The sequence below is a fragment of the Pseudorca crassidens genome, chromosome 13 (assembly GCF_039906515.1).
Source record: "Pseudorca crassidens isolate mPseCra1 chromosome 13, mPseCra1.hap1, whole genome shotgun sequence".
Classification (NCBI taxonomy): Eukaryota; Metazoa; Chordata; class Mammalia; order Artiodactyla; family Delphinidae; genus Pseudorca; species Pseudorca crassidens.
In genome coordinates, this window is record NC_090308.1 from 26,898,679 (window position 1) to 26,924,134 (window position 25,456).

Here is a 25,456-nt window from a genome sequence, read left to right on the forward strand (position 1 = left end):
TTTAGTCGCGGGTTTAGACCCGGAAATGGTGAGCCCATTGTGGAGGCAAGGAACAGGTTCGGTGGCGCACGGGCGGAGGGCCGCGCTTCCAGCTGAGTTGCCCCGGCCGAGTGAGGGGCTACAGGGCCAAGCCCTGGGCCAGTGGAGGCGTCGTCACCGCCCGTGGCAGGCAAGCCGAGGCGCACGGGCGGACACGTGTGGACGTCTGAGCGCTCCCGGACCAGGACGAGTGCACGCCGGGCCTAGTCCTCTGCGGATTCCGCGGCAAGGTTCCTTAACGACTGCTTGAAGTTCCCGTGATTGCCGAGAGGCTGGGCTTCGGAGGAAGGTAAGCCAGGCGACCATGCTGGGTTAGGAGAGACGCCGAGGGAGCTTGGGGCCAAAGCGAGTGATGTGACTGGGCGCTAGTCTCGGCCTGTTATTTAGTAGTTAGGTGACTAAGTCACGTCGCCTATCTGGGGTTCATATTCTTGAAAATAAGCAAGGAGGTGGGTGGTACTCCGATACGTTAGTGAGGAAGAGCTACCGTTCCTTTTGTCAAAGCCTTGAGTCGGCCCCCTGACTGCTTTCAAGGATGGGTTGAACTCATCCCTTCTAAGAGTCTCAGCCCAAAGCTTTCGGAGAGAGGGCGCATCGCTGTTGCAACTAACCTGAAGGCTTCCCTGCTAAGTTTCCAATTTCGCTGATTGATATTTATTAACCAGGTCCCTTCAGAGGCTCAAAAAAATCCTATGAATTTTTAATGCAACTTAACTGATAAATTGAAGTTTCTTTTACCAACCCTTCCCCATTCCCCCGTTCCTCTTTTTCTCTCCTCTCATTAAAATAATGCTGGCCAGAGAGATTAGTTGATGGTGTAATGTGTAACCAAAGGAGTTTTCCAATTATTTAATACAATTTTGTGCGGCAGTTATTTATCAAGAATAATGTTTTCTAATTTTTTTTCCCTTAAGGTATCAAGAAACAATGTTTCCTTAAATTTGCTTCTGTATTTGCCTCATCAATGTCATTCATATTGAGTATCTTAAGAGAGATGCTGGAATATTTTGGTGTTCCTGTAAACCAGGTAAATATCTTTTAATGGATTTGAATGAACCTGTTGTATTTGTTTGAGGTCTTATTTTAGAAATGATTTATGTGTCAACACTCAAGGCAAAATTGTTACTTCTCTATAGGTGTAACAAAGGCGAGTTTCCTTTAGTATAGCTTTGATAGTTTGAGTTAAAAAAGGGATAAGATTATCAGGAACCCATTTATTTGATAGGTCAAATGCCAACGAAAGATACAACCGAAGCAAAAGATAGACATGACCTTCATAGATAAAATATTTAAAAAATATCTAGTGGCTTTATTTAAGGTAATTTAAGTTTGATACTTGGATATAGAATGGCAAGTTATAGCTCAGCAAATTCAGAATAAATATTAAGGAGAGAGGTTGGCTTAGGTGCGAGAAGCATAAGCAAATCAAATTTTGTCTACTTACTGAGTAGCTATGACATCTAACACAATATGCTTGTTTCTGTAGGTGATGCAGAGTAGCAGTACATGGTTCTTGTATTCATGATGCTTAAAATATAATATGAGATATAAGAAACGTATAGAGATAACTGTAATACAGGACTGAATATAAGAGAGACACAAAAATAATAGGGGGGCTTACAGAAAATGGGCAAATTGTTGCTGTTTGGTGTTGTGAATTAGAATAGACAAGGATAATTAAAATGTTTTAAACAAAAGTTGAAAAATGATGGAGCCATTAATATAAATGGACAATTCCATACGTGAAACTACTTTGAGTAGGGAGATAAGTCATATGTGCTGTTGGAATATATAAATACAAAGGTCCTGCAGATAATTGGGTATATGGTTCTGGAATGTAGGAAAGAAAAGAGATTCAGATTTGGAGTGATCGACATTCTTTTGATATTTGACTTTGATGACATGTAATGGAGGATGTCACTGGATGTTATTGAAGCATTTTGAATTTCAGAATTGGAGAGATTTAAAGACAACAAAGACTGAGTGATTGTTGAAGATTTGCTTATCAGTAGATTATTGATGCCTTTAGGGATTTCTGTAGGTGGAGAGTGGCAGCTGAACTGTAGTAGTTTGAAGAATGATTGAGGAAGGGAAGTGGCATCAGCATCCTTCTTTTGAAAAGTTTGTGAAAAGAAATTGAGAGAGGCCATCAATCTGAAGGAAAACTGCTTAACCCAAAAGAGCATGTGTTCTTGTTAATGGATAGTGGGAAATTAAGTTGGATAGATAGAATAGGGCTAAGTGGCAGAGGACCTTTGAGAGTGATTGGAGAATGAATACGCAATTCATGGAGTATGTTATGGCAACTGAGCTGGCAGAATTGATGGAAGGTTGTGAGGCTGCCTGATGGAATCAGTATTTAATGGTTAGAGCCGGGTGCTTGGATATGATCAGATAAATTCAGAACCCTTGCCATTTAAAAGCAGAGGAATGGCATGACTTTGTGCAGAAGATTCTATGAGCTGATGACTTTCAAATCATTCTCTCTAGCCCCAGTTTTTCTCAACTAGTCCTATGGCTTCGATTTTTACCTGTCATGTATTCTGTATGCTGATGATTCCCAAATCCATCTTTCTAATGCAGATTGTCTCCTAAGTTCTAGAACTGTGTATCCATCTGCTTACGGGATGTTTCCATGAGGATGCTGATAGGATGCTACCTCTGTATCTGTGGCTTATAATAAACTTCGTTTTCCTTATGGGATCTCAGGAAAAATGAAAAGTCCAATTTTTAATGCTTTTTGAAGAGAGAAAATGCCTCCTTTGTGTTGAAATCACTTCCAAAAGAACAAACGTTATGTCATATTTTGGGGGAGGTTTCCTGTGGGAATAGTTTACACTAATAGGGGAAACTCCAAGCTAAAGAACAAAGTTATTATTTGAGTTATAGAAGCACATTTCATTTCTGTTATCTTAAGAACTGACTACTAGAAAATGTATTCCACTGTAAGTAAAGCATTCTTTTTTTTCTCTTTTTAAAAATTGAAATATAGCTGATTTACACTATTGTGTAGTTTTAGCTGTACAGCAAAGTGATCAGTTATATAATATTTCAGATTATTGTCCATTATAGGTTATTACAAGATACTGATATAGTTCCCTGTGCTATGCAGTAGATTCTTGTTGCTTTTCTGTCTTACACACAGTAGTTTGTATCTGTTAGTCTCATACTCCTAATATAACCCCCCCTTCCCTTTCCCCTTTGGCAGCCATAAGTTTGTTTTCTACGTCTGTGAGTCTCTTTCTCTGTTTTGTTTATAGATTCATTTGTAGTATTATTTAGAGTCCCCATATAAGTGATAATATTTGTCTTTCTCTGTCTGACTTATTTCACTTAGTATGATATTCTCTAGGTCCATCCATGTTGCTGCAAATGGCAATATTTTATTCTTTCTTATGGCTGAGTAATATTCCATTGTGTGTATGTATGTGTGTATGTATGTATGTATGTATATCTACATCTATATCTATATCTGCCACATCATCTTCAACCAGTCATCTATTGATGGGCACTTGGGTTGTTTCCATGTCTTGACTATTGTAAATAGTGCTGCTGTGGACATTGGGGTGCATGTATCTTTTTGAATTAGAGTTTTCCCCAGGAGTGGGATATTGCTGGATCATATGATAACTCTACTTGTATTTTTTTAAGGAACCTCCATGCTGTTCTCCATAGTGGCTGCACCAATTTACATTCCCACCATCAGTGTAGGAGGGTTCCCTTTTCCCCACACCCTCTCCAGTATTTATTATTTGTGGACTTTTTGATGATAGTCATTCTGACCCACATGAGGTGATACCTCGTTGTTTTGATTTGCATTTCCCTAATAGTTAGGGCTGTTGAGCATCTTTTCTTGTACCTGGTGGCCATCTGTATGTCTTTGCAGAAATGTCTATTTAGGTCTTCTGCCCATTTTTTGATTGGATTGTTTGTAATTTTGATATTGAGTTGTATGAGCTGTTTGTATATTTTGGAGATTATCCATTTGTCAGTTGCATAGTTTGCAGATACTTTCTCCTATTCTGTAGGTTTTTTCATTTTATTGATGGTTTCCTTTGCTGTGCAAAAGCGTTTAAGTTTAATTAGGTCCCATTTGTTTATATTTGCTTTTATTTCTTTTGCCTTAGGAGACTGATTTAAGGAAATATTGCTACAATTTATGTCTGAGAATGTTTTGCCTATGTTCTCTTCTAGTTTTATGGTGTCATGTCTTACATTTAGGTCTTTAAACCATTTTGAGTTTATTTTTGCGTATGGTGTGAGGGAGTGTTCTAACTTCATTGATTTTCATGTAACTGTGCAGCTTTCCCAACACCACTTGCTTTTCTCCATCGTGTATTCTTGCCTCCTTTGTCGTAGATTAATTGACTGCACATGTGTGAGTTTGTTTCTGGGCTCTCTGTTGTGCTCCATTGATCTATATGTCTCTTTGTGCCAGTACAACAGTAAGTAAAGCATCCTTAAACTGTTTAGGGCCTGCTTCATTTATTCCCCTTTTTATTCCTCCTTTAAAGGAAATTACATGAATATACTCTGTATTACTTCACTGCTTGAAAAATTGAAATTGTCCATTTTTCATTGGGCCCAAAGATGGGATTTTTAGTTGGGAGGAGGGGAGACAATTTTTCTGAATAAAGTTCCCCAAGATATTTGGCCATTATCAGAAATAAAACAGAATGAATTTGTGGTGCTTTCTCAAAAGATCTTTCTTCCTGGAATCTGTATATGTTAACTCCCATCCCCCTGCTTCCCACGTTTTTAAAGACAGATATGAATAAAGTTTAATTCTTTGAAGAAAATACTTTAGAAGTATGCCATTCTATATTTTCTTTTTAAAAATAAATGTTATTGCATATTTTACATTTTTTCCATAAATAATATCAACACAAACATGCTCAATAGGGTACTACTTTTTAAACAATGCTTTATGTTTAAATAGGTTTTGCAGATTTGGGAAAATAAAGACTATGGATCAGCTCGGAGTATTGTTCGTATTATTGGGAAAATTCTTCCTTTAGAACCTTGTCCCAGGCCTAATTTTGAGGTAAGTCAGTCAACATGCATTGTTTAAGTACCATGTGTAAAATTATCCCAGGTACTCCTAGGGACATAGGGTAGAACAAAAGAAGAAATGTTTCCTGCAAGCCAAAAAACCTTTAGTTTATCCTGGAAACAAGTCATTTCACGTGTGTCTTTGTCTTTATTTTTTTAAGTAATTATATCCAAAGATTGGCAGATGCGAAGCAACCCCTGAGTAGCTTATTTCATTCTTCTAGTTTGTGTTTTATGTTGGATGACATTCACTAAGGAAGAGAATATTGCCACATGTGTAGACTTTAGAATAATTATTTTCCTCAGTTTTTTTTCTCGCTAATAGGTGTATGTTTTTCTATTGCATATCCTTTTTCCTTTGCACTCTTGTGGATTTTTAATTTACACAAATAGTTTCCACGGGCATGTGTCTTTCCCCGACTCCCTGACTTTCTTTTTTCCTTTAGCTGATCCCACTCTTGAACTCTGTGGACCCAGCTAACTGTGGATCTGTAGTCCCATCTTTTGCTGACGTTTTGTATGTGACGAATGATGAAGAAGCCAGTTATCTCAGATTTCGGTAATTTTTCTACTTATCTTGGAAAGTGGGGTGTGGGCTATAATCTGAATTCTTCCACATGGTGAAGTATGTTCAGACTGATCGAGCCTTTTTATTTGTCTACCTCTGTACTGCGCTGTGTCCTGCTAGTGTCTTCCTAATAGGGATGACTGGTGTTTTCTCATTTTTAGCCAGTTTTTTCTTTTTTTTTTAATGTATTTTATTTTTATTTATTATTTTTGGCTGTGTTGGGTCTTCGTTGCTGTGCGCGGGATTTCTCTAGTTGCAATGAGCTGGGACTACTCTTCGTTGTGGTGTGAGGGCTTCTCATTGCAGTGGCTTCTCTTGTTGTGGAGCACGGGCTCTAGAGTATGTGGGCTTCAGTAGATGTGGTGTGTGGGCTCAGTAGTTGTGGCTCATGGGCTCTAGAGTGCAGACTTGGTAGTTGTGGCGCACGGGCTTAGTTGCTCCGCGGCATGTGGGATCTTCTCAGACCAGTGTTCAAACCCATGTCCCCTGCACTGGCAGGCAGATTCTTAACCACTGTGCCGCCAGGGAAGCCCCTAGCTAGTCTTTCTTAATGCACATTTAATCCTCACCCCAGGCCTAGGAAGGAATGATATTAAAAGGATATAAAAATCACCATGTTCATTTTTGGAGAAAGCTTTTTCCTATACTAAATACTATATTTATTTTATATATTTAGCCAAAACTTATATAGTGTTTACTGTTTACCAGGCAATGATGTTAAATATATTTCAACATTTGGATGTTTTACTGCTTGGTAATACTAACTTAGCTGTTAGTGTATTCAGATACAGGCTGAAGTACAAAAGGGTCAGTTATTCAGAAAAACTGGCTAAATTTATTCTATATCAAATTGGTTTATAAATTTTCAAAAAATTAGAATACGGTAAACTTACCCCAACATAACAAGGAATCCTGTAGGACCTTATATTCCGAATATGTAGAATTTCTAAATAAATTAACTTTATTTCTAAATAAATCAATTTGTACTGTGTTTGAAGTTAATAGATAGGATCATTATTTTTGGTTTACAGTCTGTAAGCAAGATGTGTTCCTTCATTCACTGACCGCTTATTGGTCACCTATTAAAGTCAGCATTTGTTCTGGGTACTGAGAATATAAAGTTACATAAGATGTTGTTTGTCCTCAGTGAGTCTAGAGACCATTATAGGGTAAAGAGAGCTATTCTGGTTTTGTTTTGGTATCTTTATTCTTTAACTGAAAGAATTTATTTCTAGAAAATTTTTCTTCCTCCTTCTCTCTCTCTTTCCATTTTCTCCTTCCACCTACAGAAATAGTATATGGAAAAATGAGGAAGGGGAGAAAATTGCTTCTTTCCATCCTTTGCAACTAGTTGAAGATCCATTGACACCTGCTCTAAGGCATAACAAACCAACAAAAAGTGATTGGCCTGAAAGTGAAGCTGCAATTAAAAAAATAGCTGCCCTTGAAGATGAGCTAGCTTTTCTTCGCTCTCAGATTGCTGCAATTGTGGGAAGGCAAGAACTGAGAAACAGTACAAATTCTGGTGAGTAACGCTGGATTTTTATTTCAGTTGGATGATACTCATTTAGTATTTCAGTCAGTGTGGTTCTGAGTAAGAAAAGAATGTTTGCTGCTAATGTATCTTATGAATGACATTAAATATGAAACGATGTTGGGTGTATATATGTGTTACCTCTGATGTTTATTGAGAATAAATTAAGATGCATTTGTAGTGACAGGGATGGCTTTGGTTTAAAGAAGAGCTAGCTATGCTGCCGAAGATTGTAGTTTTGTATTTAAAAGCCTGTTTTCTAAGTACAGTTGTCCCTTGGCATCCGTGGGGTGTTGGTTCTAGGACCCCTGTGGACACCAAAATCTTAGGATGCTTAAGTCCCTTATATGAAATGGCATATTTACATATAACCTTTACACATCGTCCATCCTCCCATATACTTTAAATCATCTCTAGATTACTTATAATACCTAATAAAATGCAAGTAGTTATAAATATAATGGAAATGCTTTGTAAATGGTTGTCAGTGCATGGAGGATCAAGTTTTGCTTTTTGGAACTTTTCTGGAGTTTTTTTTTTTTTTAATTCATATTTTTGATCTGCGGTTGGTTGAATCTGCATATGTAGAGCCTGAGGATATGGAGGGCTGACTGTAAGCTTTTCTAACTCCGTAGAAAAGTGTTGGACATTTAAGCGGAGGGATGCATTAATTTGAGACAAGAGTATAGATTTGAGGCTTCATATATATATATTTGTAGTTTGAAGTTATTGCTGCTATACTTCCACCAAATCTAGGTGAATACTGTTTTCCAGATGATTCTTTTTAAAATTTTTAGAGATGTGACTTGCTTTAAATAATATACATACACACACACTATCTGTATGTATATAAAAACATCCATATAAACATATATATAATTTGTGTATAACATAATACTTATATAGTATTGTATATTTATAATTTATATTAAATATTATATATACTACTGGGTAATAAATGAGGTATGATATATACACTTTTTTAAAAGCAGTCGTGTTACACATGATTTTAGGAGCAGATCTGTTGTGAAAAAGTTAAGTATTTGGTACCCGTCGTAGGCTCCTGCCTAGAAAATATATGCCTGGGTGTTTCTACAATGTCATCATTAGAGTGAATATATCAGTTTGCATGTTTCTAGCCACAAGTTGTTGATCGTGTTTTAGCTTTTGTAAATAGAGGATGAAATTCAGATTGTATGTGAAAAAAGCACTTTTAATTTTCTCTTTAAAGTGCATTCTCCCCCTTCCCCTACACAGAGAATCCTAATTGGATTAAAAATGAATTTACTGTTTGCTTGACTCTTTCAGAAATTACTAAGCAGATGGGATTGCTTCACCTTCCTGGCCACAGTATCATTATTTTAGTAGCATTACAGAATTGTTCCTGTTTTGATTCTAATTAGTGTTACGTGTTACATTGGAGAAAATTTTGCATGGTTTTTCAACAGACCACATTTTCTTTAGGCTCCTTGGACTTGAAGAACGACAGACCTAGTGGTTTGGGACACATGCCATCATCAGGGACTACTCAACTGAGTGTCGAACCAGATTCGTTTTCAAGTTCAGTGTTTCCCTCTCCTCCTCCTCCACCACCGCCTCCTCAGGTTTCTTCTCTACGGCCTCCATGTTCTCCTCTCGTGCAAACAGCCTCTAATAATATTTGTGCATCAGATAATTCAGCAACTGAAGTGAAAAAACAGCACCCAGATACTAGGAAAACCAATTTTAGTCATCATTCAAAAAACCATAAAGATGTTCCAAACATGTTGGATGTTCTGAAGGATGTGAATAAGGTTAAGCTACGTGCTATTGAAAGGTATGTTGTCATAATTTGAGAAATGAACCCAAATTTTATCAATGGTGTTTAAAGAAATTATTATATTTATCAAAGTAAACATATATAAGTCTTCTCTGATTCCTCTTTACCCCAAATACCCCTCGAGAGAGAATCATTTTCAGTTTTTTGTGACTCTTTGTTCTAGTGTCCTATCTCCATATTTTTGAAACAACGTACTATTTTTGCTATTTCTTGATATTTTAGTTATATTTACTTGCAATTGTTAAAAATCTGGAATACGTTCTCTTAGACATTCTACCCCCTAACACACGTGCACACACACTTCTTATTACATCTTCCCGATATGGTTAAGTCACAGTCTTTCCTTAAATCCGTGTTCAGAATTTATATCCTTACTATAACAGTAAACATTCACAGGTAAGCCATTTCATATACTATGACTACATTTTGTTTGTTACTAATTTTATTTTTTATTGAAATTAATAATTGCCTCCTTGAATCCCCCCCACCCCGGAAATCCCCTCACGGAGCCCTCTGTCCTGTTCTAATCTCACCTGTTGCTCTAAACTTCCTACATTGTCATCCTAAGAATTTCCTTCGTCATCATGGGCATTCTCTTTGTCCTGTGTCGCATCACCCATTTCCTGGGTGTCATATCTTCTTCCTGCAGCTTCCTGAGGAGTGCATGAAAGGTAGATTTAAGACCTTGTATATCTGAATTTCTTTTTCTTTTATTCTCACACTTAATTGCTAGTTTGGCTGGGTATATAATTGACAGAAAATCATTTTTCCTCAGAATTTTGAAGACATTTTTCCATCGGTTTCTAGCTCTCAGTGTTCTTGTTGAGAGGTTAATGTCGTTTTGATTCCTGATGCCATGTATGAAACCTGTTTCTTCATTTTTTTTTTTTTCTTGCGGTATGCAGGCCTCTCACTGTTGTGGCCTCTCCCATTGCGGAGCACAGACTTCGGACGCACAGGCTCAGTGGCCATGGCTTATGGGCCCAGCTGCTCCGCAGCATGTGGGATATTCCCAGACTGGGGCACGAACCCGTGTCCCCTGCATCAGCAGGTGGACTCTCGACCACTGCACCACCAGGGAAGCCCCTGTTTCTTCATTCTTGAAGCATTTAAGATCTTCTCTTTGGTCCTGGTGTTCTTAAATTTCATGGTGATGTGCCCTGGAGATTTCTTTTTAAGTTTCTTGTGCTGAGCATTTACTTCTTTTTAAGTTCCTTATGCTGAGTTCACTTATTGATTGAACTCAATCAGTTTAGAGTTTTATGTCCTTTATTTTTGGAAATTTCTTATAACATTTCTCTGATAATTTTCTTCTATTCTTTCCTTCTGTTCTCTTTTCTTGGAAAGCCTATTAGAAGTTTGAATGCCAGAATTATTTGCCTTATCTTTCCTTTACTGTTTTCTTCTCTTTGCTTTTTTTTATTGTACTTTTTGAGAAAATTCTAACTCTTCTATTGTTTTTCCTGTCATCACTTGTTTTTTGGGGGTGTGGGTGGGGTGTGGGGAACTGTGCAGCTTGTGAGATTCTAGTTCCCTGACCAGGGATTGAACCAAGCCCTCGGCAGTGAAAGTGTGGAGTTCTAACCACTGAACTGCCAGGGAATTTCCCCCATCATCATATTTTTAATTTGTGAGACCCATTTCTTTTTCTTTGAGTGCTCCTTTTTTATGTCTTCTTGCTTTTGTGTGTCTTATGCTACTGAAAATATTAACTACAGTTTTATTCTTAGTTTTCTTCTGCTCTTGAATTATGTTCATTTTTCCTGAGTTCCTTTTTCCTCTTATTGATTTTGGTCTCCATTTATAGTTTTGGAGCCTTATTTAAGTATCTGGTGATTTGCAGCTATGCATTTATATTTAAAAGTGAGGTACGGAAAAGCTGATTGAAGTTTCTTTGTGTGAGGTGGGATTGCCAGCTGGTGGGCTTCACAATTTAGTGACTGAGGAGAGAACCTTGCCATTTTGTTAGCCAGATCCCGTATTTCAGTAGCTGTATGTCTTTTCTTTGGGACTAGAGAGTTTTTCTAGAAAGTTCTTCATTCTCCTTGGTCAGAAGAGTTGGGGATTTCACAGGTGGTGCAAGCTAGGTAGTTTGAGAGTTGAGTGGGGAAAGGGCAAGGGAGGAGCATATCATTCCATATGTGGACTTTTCCTCAATCCGTCTGTTTTCAGGAAGGCAGCTTACCTCCCATTCTCTTCACTGTCATCAGCTTTCCAGCTTTCAACATTTTGTTGCAATTCTTATCTACTCTCTCCTCTCGTAATCTCTTTGTCTTTGTGGGTGTACATCTTTTTCATTTCTTTGCTGTCATTTTAGTAGGCTTTCACAGAGATCTGCCATGTTCACCTGGAAATTCCTCAATGAAGTTTTGCTGAGAAAATAAATGTATTTTCTGTGTAATAGTGTTAGGACAGATAAGTCATTTCATTATCAATGAGGTTATGATTGATCCTTGTATGAGGCAGCTAGTACAGAGAAAAATCTTACGGTTGTACGTACCCATTTAGTCCCAACTAGATCTCTTACTGGTATCGTCGGGCACAGTCAGTGTAAAATGATGACTCTGTGGCTGTTACCATCACTGGAGAAATGACTGAAACGCCAGTAGACTCCACCCTCCACCCCTCTATTCTCTCATTTTTCTAACAACTGATCTTGTTTCATACATTACTGCTAAATCCGACGAGACTTCCCACATCTTTACATTTACAAATTTACTCCCCATGTTCTCTGCCTTCCATTTTGTTATTGCAAATGAAGCATCCTTGATCATGTCCATTGCTCTCCCCTTGGTCGCTGGTTCCCCTTCTCTCTAAGCATTTCACTTAAAATTCTCTCTTCTGTCTTCTGCACAATCAAATTTTCCATCTTTATTCTTCTCTTCACACTTGAGCATTTCCCATCTTCAAAACATGTATACCCTCAGCTATTATAGTTTCTCTGTTCCCTGTGTGGTATAAATTCTTGGTGTTGTTTATAGTTTGTTTCCATTTCTCACTGCCTTCTAGTCACTGTAATATGGTGTCTGTTCCCATCACTCCATTGAAAACTGTTCTTTCAAGGTCTCCAGTGACTCCACGTTGCTAAATCCAGTCAGTGGTCAATTCTCATTGCTCTTCTTACTTGACCTCTCAGCAGTGTTTGATACAGTCCTCAGTTCCCACCTCCTTGGAACACTTTCTTCACTTGGCCTTGAGGAAATCATGCTTGGTTTTCCTCTTCCCTCATTGTCCACCTCTTATTTCTTTGCTGATTCTTTCTTCTGGACCTGGTCTCTGAATGTTGGCATGTTCAAGGCTCAGCCCTCAGCCCCATTCTTCTCTCCACCCACATTGTTTCCTTGGGTGATCTCATCTAGTCCTAGGCTTTAGATACCAGCTAAATGCTAATGATGCCCACATTTATTTTTCTAGCCCTGACCTCTCCTCTGAGCCCCATGCCTACTTCACATCTTCATTTGCCTGTCTCACAGGTACCTCATGCTTCACATGTCCAAAACAGAACTCTTCCTTCCTACCTGTTCCGTCCTCTACCTTGAAAACTTGTTCTTCCCCCAAGTCTTTTGCTTCTCAGCAAATGGCAACAATATCACCCTCAGTCCAGACATCTGGAAATCATCCTGTTTTTTTCATTTCCTTTCTATCCCACATCCTTTCCGTCAGCATACAGCTCAAATTTATGTACCCTCAGTGGTCCTCACTGCCACCTTTCAATCTAAGCCACTATCTTTTTTTTTTTATTTTTGATGTGGACCTTTCTTTTTTTAAGTCTTTATTGAATTTGTTACAATATTGCTTCTGTTTTATATTTTGGTGTATTGGCCAGGAGGCATGTGGGATTTTAGCTCCCCGACCAGGGACTGAACCCACACCCCGTGCATTGGAAGGCGAAGTCTTAACCACTGGACCACCAGGGAAGTCCTGCCACTATCTTTTTTTTGCGGTACGTGGGCCTCTCACTGTTGTGGCCTCTCCCGTTGCGGAGCACAGGCTCTGGATGTGCAGGCTCAGTGGCCATGGCTCATGGACCCAGCCGCTCTGCGTCATGTGGGATCCTCCTGGACCGCGGCACGAACCCGTGTCCCCTGCATCGGCAGGCGGACTCTCAACCACCGTGCCACCAGGGAAGCCCCTTGCCACTATCTTATATAGCTTGGACTTTTGCAGTTGCCTCCAACCTGGTCTCTCTTTTCATTCTTGCCTCCTTATCTGTTCTTCATATAGTAACCAGAGTGACCTTTAAAAATTGAAGTCAGATCATACCATTCCGCTGCTTAAAATCCTTTGGTGGTTTTCCATTGCGCTTAGAATGAAATCTTGAAACCTTGCTGTGGCTTGGAAGTCTCTCTAGGATTCAGCCCTTATCTCTCTGACCTCACGTCCTACTTCCCATCTTACTTAACTGCACTCCAGCTATACCTGTTTTTCTTTTTTCTTTTCTCACAGGTGCCAACCTCCTTGCGATGCATCCACTGGATGTTTACACTAAAATTGACTGCTTGTCATTTCCTTAAAGAGAATGTCACCTCCTTTAAGAGGCTTTTCCTCATCATCTCATTGAAAGTGCTTTCAACCTAGCCACTATCACATTTCCCTCTTTTATTTTATCCACAGCACTGGATAATTGCTGTCCAAAATGTTCTTGCTTACTTGTTTTGGTGTAACACTGTCCTGCCACCAGAGTGTTCTGTGGAAGTAGGATACTGCTCTACCCCTGAAGCGTAACATAGAACCTGGTAAAATAGGGGGCATTAAGATTGAATGAATGAATGAACAGTTAGCCTGATGTTTTTCTTTTCTTGAACTCCATAGTCCTTTTAAAAGCTCTTAAATATTTCTTTAAATTTTTCTACCAACTGGAAAATTAGAAAATAAAAAATAAAGATGATATTTGATAAATCCCAGGTTACAACGGATTGTGGTAGAGCCTCACATGGGCTCTCAGCTTTCTGATTACTAATCCATTGTGCCCTCCAGATTTGTTTTTTTTTACAAGGCAAAACATTCCAATCTCTTGAAGATTGTAATATATTATGCTTATATTTCTGCTGTGTTTGTCAATAAGGAACTTAAATTACACAAAGTTTTAATTTATTCCATTTTTTTTTAAAGGTCCCCTGGGGGCAGACCCATTCATAAAAGGAAAAGACAAGACTCACCTTGGGATCCAGTGTCTTTAATATCCCATGCACTTAAGCAGAAATTTGCATTCCAAGAAGAAGATTCCTTTGAGAAGGAAAATAATTCCTGGGAGTGTTCTCCATTTTCTAGTCCAGAAACTTCAAGGGTGAGATTATAAGTTTAAATCTTCAGTTTTTCTAATGCGTATTGTTCGTGATGTATCTTTGCCTTCAAGTTCCTTGAAGTAATTAATTATGCAGAATGGGCTTAAAATTGTTGATGCTGTGTGCTGCTAATGTTTCTGTTGTTTGTGTTGACTTTCACGTTCATTTTTAGCTTTTAGCGTACTATGAAGTTTTTTTGAGGTGAGACACTTGATTTGAAAAATACTTGTGCATAAGTTTATAATGGTTTATCCTGGGCACGTGCTAACTTGACATTGCTGTCTGCAGTATGAACTGGGTGTCTGAAACTTTGAGAGGACCAGAGAAAAATGGTGTGATAGATTCAACCTAACCATATTTAAATGTGAATATTCCCAATATTTTTTCCGGTCAAATATGAAGATTGAATTATTTAGATAAATAGGACATTAACTGTGCTTTTAACAAAGCAGATGAGGTCATAATTACTTCAATGACCATGCTCATTGGATACTTAAAAAAACTCATATTTCAACCCTTGACCCTTAAGATTGCTTCTTTCTTGAAGTGTCTTTTCTTTGGTTTAGATACAATCCAAATCTGGGGGGGGTGGTTTTCCATCTCATAAACTAGTTGAGGTAGTAAATAAGAATAAGCCTTAGGAATGAGAGGAGAGTGAAAGATGGACAGTATATACAGTCCAGTGGGTGGCTTTAGAGTGGCGGACATCAGTCAGACAGCAAAGAAGATGGAAAAACTGAAAAGCAGATGGCAACTCAAAGAGCACAACGGAGCAGGAGAAAATCATTCTACTCAGTTTCAGCGCGTGTGTGGTTTCTAAGTTACCGTTGTGCCTGTACAATAGCTGATGCTTATCATGTTGACTCAGAAGATTATATTCTTAACTCTAAGAAGGCAAAAAAGTATATAGTTTACTTTAGAACTGTTACAATTAAAATTACAAATGTGTCTAAGTGTTCAACATTTGCATAGAACTGGCAAAGTACTTTTTTTACTCATCTCATTTGACCTTTGCAGCAATATTTTTTTCTATCGAAGTATAGCTGATTTACAGTATTGTATTAGTTTCAGGTGTACACCATCGTGATTCAGTATTTTTGCAGTTTATACTCTATTATAGGTTATTACAAGATAGTGGCTATAATTCCCTGTGCTATACAGTATATCCTTGTTGCTTATCTGTTTTATATATAATAGTTTGTTAATCCCATACCCCTATTTGTCCCTCCCCACTTCCCTCTCTCCTTTGGTAACCACAAGTTTGTTTTCTATATCTGTGAGTCTGTTTCTGTCTTGCATATACATTCTTTTTGTTTTGTTTTGTTTTTAGATTCCACATATAAGTGACATCATACAGTATTTGTGTTTCTCTCTCTGGCTTATTTTGCTAGGCATAATATGCTATAGGTCCATCCATGTTGCTGCAGATGGCAATATCTCATTCTTTTTTATGGCTGAGTAATATTCCAGTGTGTGTGTGTGTGTGTGTGTGTGTCTGTGTGTGTACCACATCTTGTCAATCCAATGATCCGTTGATGGTCCTTGGGTTGCCAATATTCCCTCTTTTACACATGAGGAAAATGAGTGTGAAAGTGGTTAAGTGATCTGCCATCTGACATCTAAGTGGCAGAGCAGTGAATAGAACTCGGTTTATTAAAATTCTAGGATATTTGAAAACTTTCAGTTATCTCAGAAATTCACTTAGGTGGAACACATAGTTTCCCAGTGCTAGTGGATCAAGGAGGTATTACTGGTTTGTCTTACACTGTTCACTGTTCTTTTCACATTTTCTTTCCAGCCAACTACAAGCATCTTAGAGAAAGAGCCATCTCTTTTTGTAAATTTTATAGCACCTTGCTTAGGGATGGGCACATAGAGACTCAAATTGTAGTCTACGGAGAGCTCAGTCTGTGCAGCTGTGACTGTCCTGCTCACTTTCATGTCCTCAGCCCTGACTGAGCACAGTGCCTGACATGTAACCCGCTCTTAAACAATTACTTACTGTTGAATGAGTTAAGCCTCAAAGGGTTATTTGGTGTTTGTGTTGCCATTCTTTTTTTTACATCAGAATAGTTTCTGTGTTAAATATTTGCTTCATTTCAGTTTGGACACCATATTTCACAGTCAGAAGGACATTGAACTAAAGGAAGAACTGACAAACACAGCAGGTATAGCCCAAGCCACGAGCTACAGGGCTTGTGTCTGCACCTACAAGGCAGGATTGCAGAAGTATGCCAGCATACGTATCCCCACATGTGAAAGGATCTCACCTCCTGTTAAGGAAGTTAAATGTAGTCTATACACTGAGGTATATTAGTGCAGAGGTCTGAAGGATCTTGACTCTTAAGAATACCTGTCTCTGGTTTTAGAAGATCCAGCAGTTAACTGGCTACTGATGGTAGTTAGGGAAATGGATCTTTTTTTTTTTCCCATGTATGTTAATGTTATTAAAAGCTGAATGTATACTTTGAGTGATTCTCCTAAGAGCTAAATAGTAAATAATTTAATGTTTCTCATTAGAGAACAGTAAGGTCTCATTATAAGGTGACAGATGCCATTTAATGGATTAAGAAAATGTAAACTAAGTCTGTATTGTACTACTCAACAGATGATAGTACATTTGGATTTTTAAAAACAATTTCTTAAAGCAGTTATGACTTTCTAACTTAAGAGCCTTTGAATCTTTTAAAAATTGGTAGTGATCGGGGCTTCCCTGGTGGCGCAGTGGTTGGAAGTCTGTCTGCCGATGCAGGGGATGCGGGTTCGTGCCCCGGTCTGGGAGGATCCCACATGCTGCGGAGCGGCTGGGCCCGTGGGCCGTGGCCGCTGGGCCTGCGCGTCCGGAGCCTGTACTCCGCAGTGGGAGGGGCCGCAACGGTGAGAGGCCCTAGTACCGCAAAAAAAAAAAAAAAAAAAAAAAAAAATTGGTAGTGATCTGGTTCACTTGGCCTCCAGCAACTTGGAGATTTTCAAAGAATATAAAATTATAATTTGTTCATTAAGATAGTCATACTTTGAATCATAGATTGAACCTCCTGAAAAATCTTCCTGAGGTGATAAAAGAATTAGAAGCTGATTTTGACCGTTAAATGCTAGATTGTAGAAGTATTTAAAGAATCTTCTTGATAAGTTTTGCCTACACTAGCTATGTAAATATGTACGCTTACCACTTTATTTCCTCTGTTCCTTTGTAAATAAATATGATTTTTTGAACTTGTTTGTGTTTTATAGCAGTTCCAATTCACGTTCTCTCCTCACTACATTTAGAACGTCTGAACTGTTTTTGGAAAGAGGGTTCTGTAGTTAGTTTCTTGGTCAATGCAATGAAACACAGAAAAGTTTGGAATAGGTGTTTTGTCCTTCTGCCAATACTAATGTGGTGTGGGAATTTACATGTTTCCCTAGAAATGGAGCTTAGGTTCCATTTGGAGGAACTCAGCACCCACCCATTTTACAGGCTCTCCCCTTTCGGAAGAGCCCAGTTTGCTCACAGGTTTCATGTTATTGTGGTAGAGAGTTGGCTGCCTGGTAACCCCTATTTCCGACCCCTTTCTCCTGGCACCTTCCAGTTAAGGGTGGCTGTGCAGCATCCATCTTATAGCCATGAGGAACGGGCTTGAATCACAGAGATGTAAACCCTGACATCACTGAGCTGCTGAACTAACACCAGCAAGAGCCATCTCCACACTTCTTGTTACATGAGAAAGAGAAATAAAAAAATATGCATTGTGGGTTTTCTGTTACTTGCAGCCAGAAGCATTCATGATGATACAGCAAGTACAGCAGTGTGACTTCCATACCTGCCTGTTACTCCTTCTGTGTAGTTTTCTGATACTTCTTATCCTGTGTCAGTAGTTTGTTCTTGCTGTTGTTCCTGCCCCTCCTAGACATTGCTCCCACCCTGCCTTTTCTTCTCTCTTGTCCTTGTAATTAGAGTCCTTTTCCTCTGAAATAACTGCTTTTTATCCCCCGGGGTAGTCTTGCATTTTCAGTTTTATCGTTTCCTTATTTAGAAATGTTTAAGGAACAACCCCTCCCCAACAGCCAGCAGAAACCTTTGGAAGATACCATTTTCTGCTGAGTGAAATCTATTTCTTAAGAAACCTCAAGTTAGTTTTTGGGGGGGCTTTTCTGTTCTACTTCAGAATGAATTTCCTGCTTGCCCAAAGCACATGTCAGCACCACGATGCATCAAGATTGAGTTGCCTTTAGATTCACCTCAATTTAGAAGTCTCACTTCCGATGTCCTGGGGGACATGAGACCATGCCCTGAAAGTCTCCTTCAGGAGGCCTTCTGAATAGCCTACACTTGGGCTCCTGGTGACTTAATGTTGACTGTAGAGTTCGTGAGGGCTTAGGCTTTCATTATGAATCTATCTGTAAATTATCTAATACCTAAGTGTTATTTATAACATTTTACTCTATTTTAAACTTGTCTGAACATATAGTGAGTGCTGACACTTTCTGTTCTTGCAAGGTATATAAACGCCAACTTCTTTTCCTGGCTCTAAAGCATTAATCCTCCCACTTGCCCTAGAAGAGTCCCTCCTCTCTCCTCCCTTTTCCTTGGATGCCTTAAACTAACTTGCATTCTCTTTCTTGATTGGCTGCTAGTTAATCCCTAGAAAAGAATCAGGGCATTTGACAAAACATTCTAACACTATTTTATATTGGAAAAAATACTGGCTTGGTAATATAGACCACAGGAAGTTAAAGCTGTTTAAAATCTTGACTGGTTGAGATGTGCAGATGATAGTAGTGATTGTCAAGGCAGGGAGGGGAGATGGGACTTCCTAGGAGGATGTAGCAGCATCTGGAGGGCACCCATAAATTGAAAATATTGGCATGGGACTGTTATGGGGATGGAGTATCAAAAGACTTTGCTTTTACAATGAGAATGCATTTGTGCTTTAATTATGAAATTTACATAAAAATTGGATTGGGAGAGAATTACTTGGAGGATGATTTAGATGAGAGCAATGGGGAAAGAAGACTTTTAAATGTGTTTTGCTGGATATTAAGCACAGACTCTCCTTAGACTAGAGAGGTTGCATATGCAATTGCGTTTCTTATAAATTGAAAATCAATAAAACAAAACGAAAAATGGGTCAGTGGGAATGAGGTGTGAAATTTTTATGTCAGAAAAGGGCTACTGCAGGTTGGGTCCTCTGGGAGGTGGACTGTGAGATGGCGATCAATGTGAGGAAGTCTATCTGTGTGTTCTCAGGATCACCTCCCTGCAAGGGAAGGAAGCAGAATTGGGTGAGGGAGAAGCTGGGCTGTAATGCATCCTCGGCAAGGGCCTCAGCACACCCTGGAGGGTGCTCTGAAGCTGGGGTAGCCCTCATAGTCGTCTCCCATTGCTCTGAGGGTGCTGGGTCTTTATGTCTTTACATTGACCAAACATTGAGGAGTGGGGCATGACCTTGAGCAAGGCATCCTTCAGCCAAGGGCATTTCCACAAGAGGTTTATCATAGTGGTGCATCACAGTCCATTAGAAGATTAGCCATCCACAGAAGACATGGGTTCCAAAAATGTTGCAGGGCCCAGCCTGCCTTCCACTGCCATTAGCCTTCAGTAGTATTGACTGTCCAGAATTACCAGAACCCATTACCCTGTCATCCTTCTCCCAGGCTAGTTCTTATACTTATTTTCTTTAAAATTTTTGCACTTTAAAAGTTGGGGACGAAAGAGGTGAGAATGCCTTTCTGTCTCCAAATATCCCCCTTCAAAACCCCCCACCCCAGGGTTTCTGTGTGGGTAACCTATGGTTGGTCTTTCACAGCTTTGTCCTTTTCTCTTCATGGAAATTACTAATGTTTCCAAGGACTCAGAAGCATTAAACAGTTATCTCATTGTGTGGCATTGGGAACCAATGGAAGAAGTGCTGGAAATGTGCCGGGAGGACTGAGTTATTACTTCTTTGGACCCCAAGCTCCTCAACTGGAAAATGAAGAGGTCAAGCAGGGTGTGCCCTGGGGTCCAATGTGTGATACTAACATTCTATGACTTACTTGCTTGGGTAAAAAGAGACATAATCATAGCTCAATTGAAATGGAGAATCATCTCCTGCTTCAATCTACTGCTGGATAGGAACTAATCAGAGAGAGAGGCAGAAGATGGAGAAGGAGGGCATCCAGGGCTTTCCTGATCACAAATCTCACCTCCATTCCAACTCTCTTTATAGTTTTCTTGCAAAAATAATAATAGAAATAAGGAAGTGGTGGGGTTTCCAAAAACAAAAATTGTAACTTTCAACCATCTGGGGAAGGCAAAAATCCCATCCACCACAGCTCTCAGTTTGAAAGTAAAGTTGTACCGCACACAATCAGGATGTTACTTAAGCGTGCTCTTAAAAGAACACATTGTGTGTGGCTGATAGGGTTTTGGTGCTTCGGCCAGGTGTCAGGCCTCTGCCTCTGATGTGGGAGAGCCGAGTTCAGGACATTGGTCCACCAGAGACCTCCTGGCTCCACGTAATATCAAATGGCCACATAATATCAAACGGCGAAAGCTCTCCCGGAGATCTCCATCTCAATGCTAAGACCCAGCTCTGCTCAATGACCAGCAAGTTACAGTGCTGGACACCCTATGCCAAACAACTAGCAAGACAGGAACAAAACCCCACCCATTAGCAGAGAGGCTGCCTAAAATCATAATAAGGTCACAGACACCCCAAAGCACACCACTGGAGGCAGTTCTGCCTGCCAGAAAGACAAGATCCAGCCTCATCCACCAGAACACGGGCACTAGTCCCCTCCACCAGGAAGCCTACACAACCCACTGAACCAACCTTAGCCACTGGGGGCAGACACCAAAAACAGCGGGAACTATGAACCTGCAGCCTGCGAAAAGGAGACCCCAAACACAGTAAGTTAAGCAAAATGAGAAGACAGAAAAACACACAGCAGAAGAAGGAGCAAGGCAAAAACCCACCAGACCAAACAAATGAAGAGGAAATAGGCAGTCTACCTGAAAAAGAATTCGGAGTAATGGTAAAGATGATCTGAAATCTTGGAAACAGAATGGAGAAAATACAAGAAACGTTTAACAAGGACCTAGAAGAACTAAAGAGCAAACAAACAATGTTGAACAACACAATAAATGAAATTTAAAATTCTCTAGAAGGAATCAATAGCAGAATAACTGAGGCGGAAGAACGGATAAGTGACCTGGAAGATAAAATAGTGGAAATAACTACTGCAGAGCAGAATAAAGAAAAAAGAATGAAAAGAATTGAGGACAGTCTCAGAGACCTCTGGGACAACATTAAATGCACCAACATTTGAATTATAGGGGTCCCAGAGGAAGAAGAGAAAAAGAAAGGGACTGAGAAAATATTTGAAGAGATTAGAGTTGAAAACCTACCTAATATGGGAAAGGAAATAGTCAAGTCCAAGAAGCACAGAGAGTCCCATACAGGATAAATCCAAGGAGAAACATGACAAGACACATATTAATCAAGCTATCAAAAATTAAATACAAAGAAAAAATATTAAAAGCAGCAAGGGAAAAACAACAAATAACAAACACACAAGGGAATCCCCATAAGGTTAACAGCTGAACTTTCAGCAGAAGCTCTGCAAGCCAGAAGGGAGAGGCAGGACGTATTTAAAGTGATGAAAGGGAAAAACCTACAAACAAGATTACTCTACTCAGCAAGGATCTCATTCAGATTTGACAGAGAAATTAAAACCATTACATACAAACAAGAGCTAAGAGAATTCAGCACCACCAAACCAGCTTTACAACAAATGCTAAAGGAACTTCTCTAGGCAGGAAACCAAAGAATAGGAGAAGACCTACAATAACAAACCCCAAACAATTAAGAAAATGGTAATAGGAACATACATATTGATAATTACCTTAAATGTAAATGGATTAAATGCTTCAATTAAAAGACATAGACTGGCTGAATGGATACAAAAACAAGACCCGTATATATGCTGTCTACAAGAGACCCACTTCAGACCTAGGGACACATACAGATTGAAAATGAGGGGATGGAAAAAGATATTCCATGCAAATGGAAATCAAAAGAAAGCTGGAGTAGCAATTCTCATATCAGACAAAAGACTTTAAAATAAAAACTATTATAAGAGACAAAGAAGGACACTACCTAATGATCAAGGGATCAATCCAAGAAGAAGATATAACAATTGTAAATATTTATGCACCCAACATAGGAGCTTCTCAATACATAAGGCAAATGCTAACAGCCATAAAAGGTGAAATTGACAGTAACACAGTCATTGCAGGGGACTTTAACACCCCACTTTCTCCAAAGGACAGATCATCCAAAATGAAAATAAATAAGGAAACACAAGCTTTAAATGATATGTTAAACAAGATGGACTTAATTGATATTTATAGGACATTCCATCCAAAAACAACAGAATACACTTTTTTCTCAAGTGCTCATGGAACATTCTCCAGGATAGATCATATCTTGGGTCACAAATCAAGCCTTGGTAAATTTAAGAAAATTGAAATTGTATCAAGTATGTTTTCCAACCACAATGCTATTAACTAGATATCAATTACAAGAAAAAAATCTGTAAAAAATACAAACACATGGAGGCTAAACAATACACTACTAAATAACCAAGAGATCACTGAAGAAATCAAAGAGGAAATCAAGAACTACCTAGAAACAAATGGCAATGAGAACACGACAACCCAAAACCTATGGGATGTAGCAAAAGCAGTTCTAAGAGGGAAGTTTATAGCAATACAATCCTACCTCAAGAAACAAGAAACATCTCACATAAACAACCTAACCTTACACTTAGAGCAATTAGAGAAAGAAGAAAAAAAAAAAAACCAAAGTTAGCAGAAGGAAAAAACTCATAAAGATCAGATCAGAAATAAATGAAAAAGAAGTGAAGGAAACAATAGCAAAGATCAATAAAACTAAAAGCTGGGGACTTCCCTGGTGACATAGTGGTTAAGAATCTGCCTGCCAATGCAGGGGACACAGGTTTGAGCCCAGGTCTGGGAAGATCCCACATGCCGCGGAGCAACTAAGCCCATGCGCCACAACTACTGAGCCTGCGCTCTACAGCCCATGAGCCACAACTACTGAAGCCCGCCTGCCTAGAGCCCGTGCTCCACAACAAGAGAAGCCACCGCAATGACAAGCCTGTGCACTGCAATGAAGAGTAGCCCCCGCTCGCCTCAACTAGAGAAAGCCTGCCTGCACGCAGCAACGAAGACCCAACGCAGCCAAAAATAAATAAATTTATTTAAAGAAAAAAAAAACCCTAAAACCTGGTTCTTTGAGAAGATAAACAAAATTGATAAACCATTAGCCAGACTTATCAAGCAAAAAAGGGAGAAAACTCAAATCAATAGAATTAGAAATGAAGTAAGGAGAAGTAACAAATGACACTGCAGAAATACAAAGGATCATGAGAGATTACTACAAGCAATTATATGCCAATAAAATGGACAACCTGGAAGAAATGGACAAATTCTTAGAAAAGGACAATCTTCTGAGACTGAACCAGGAAGAAATAGAAAATATAAACAGACCAATCATAAACACTGAAATTGAGACTGCGATTAAAAATCTTCCAAGAAAAAAAAAGCCCAGGACCAGATGGCTTCACAGGCGAATTCTATCAAACATTTAGAGAAGAGCTAACACCTATCCTTCTCAAACTCTTCCAAAATATAGCAGAGGGAGGAACACTCCCAAACTAATTCTGTGAGGCCACCATCACCCTGATACCGAAACCAAAGAGGTCACAAAGAAAGAAAACTACAGGCCAATATCACTGATGAACATAGATGCAAAAATCCTCAACAAAATACTAGCAAATAGAATCCAACAGAACATTAAAAGGATCATACACCATGATCAAGTGGAGTTTATCCCAGGAATGCAAGGATTCTTCAATATATGCAAATCAATCAATGTGATACACCATATTAACAAACTGAAGAATAAAAACAGTATGATCATCTCAATAGGTGCAGAAAAAGCTTTTGACAAAATTCAACACCCATTTATGATAAAAACTCTCCAGAAATTAGGCACAGAGGGAACTTACCTCAACATAATAAAGGCCATATATGACAAACCCACAGCCAACATCCTTCTCAGTGGTGAAAAACTGAAAGCATTTCCTCTAAGATCAGGAACAAGACAAGGCTGCCCACTCTCACCACTCTTCTTCAACATAGTTTTGGAAGGTTTAGCCACAGCAATCAGAGAAGAAAAAGAAATAAAAGGAATCCAAATCGGAAAAGAAGAAGTAAAGCTGTCACTGTTTGAAGATGACATGATGCTATACATAGAGAATCAGAAAGATGCTAGTAGAAAACTACTAGAGCTAATCAACGAATTTGGTAAATTCGTTTGGCAAAATTAATGCACAGAAATCTCTTGCATTCCTATACACTAATGATGAGAAATCTGAAAGAGAAATTAAGGAAACACTCCCATTTACCATTGCAACAAAAAGAATAAAATACCTAGGAATAAACCTACCTAAGGAGACAAAAGACCTGTATGCAGAAAACTATAAGACACTGATGAAAGAAATTAAAGATGATGCAAACAGATGGAAAGATATACCATGTTCTTGGATTGGAAGAATCAACATTGTGAAAAATGACTCTACTACCCAAAGCAATCTACAGATTCAATGCAATCCCTATCAAACTACCAATGGCAGTTTTCACAGAACTAGAACAAAAAGTTTCACAATTTGTATGGAAACACAAAAGACCCTGGATTGCCAAAGCAATCTTGAGGAAGAAAAATGGAGCTGGAGGAATCAGGCTCTCGGACTTCAGACTATACTACAAAGCTACAGTAATCAAGACAGTATGGTACTGGCACAAAAACAGAAATATAGATCAATGGAACAGGATAGAAAGCCCAGAGATAAACCCACACACATATGGTCACCTTATTTTTGATAAAGGAGGCAAGAATATACAATGGAGAAAAGACAGCCTCTTCAATAAGTGGTGCTGGGAAAACTGGACAGCTACATGTAAAAGAATGAAATTAGAACACTCCCTAACACCACACACAAAAATAAACTCAAAATGGATTAAAGACCTAAATGTAAGGCCAGACACTATAAAACTCTTAGAGGAAAACATAGGCAGAACACTCTATGACATAAATCACAGCAAGATCTTT

At 38.9% G+C, this 25,456-nt stretch overlaps 1 protein-coding gene across 3 annotated transcripts in view; it reads left to right on the forward strand.

Moving 5' to 3' along the window:
- Window positions 1-25,456, forward strand: part of MTFR2 (mitochondrial fission regulator 2) — a 221,040-nt gene continuing 195,584 nt past the window's right edge. The window contains exons 1-8 of one of the 3 annotated variants that reach the window (XM_067701990.1): window positions 2-328; window positions 954-1,066; window positions 4,979-5,083; window positions 5,538-5,650; window positions 6,949-7,184; window positions 8,658-9,009; window positions 14,125-14,299; window positions 16,401-17,516. In XM_067701990.1, the coding sequence (XP_067558091.1) occupies window positions 1,004-1,066; window positions 4,979-5,083; window positions 5,538-5,650; window positions 6,949-7,184; window positions 8,658-9,009; window positions 14,125-14,299; window positions 16,401-16,436 (1,080 nt within the window). In that variant the 5' untranslated portion in view covers window positions 2-328; window positions 954-1,003 and the 3' untranslated portion in view covers window positions 16,437-17,516. Of the gene's footprint in view, window positions 329-953; window positions 1,067-4,978; window positions 5,084-5,537; window positions 5,651-6,948; window positions 7,185-8,657; window positions 9,010-14,124; window positions 14,300-16,400; window positions 17,517-25,456 lie in introns of those variants that run through there. The other 2 variants (XM_067701988.1, XM_067701989.1) reach the window with 2 other exon arrangements.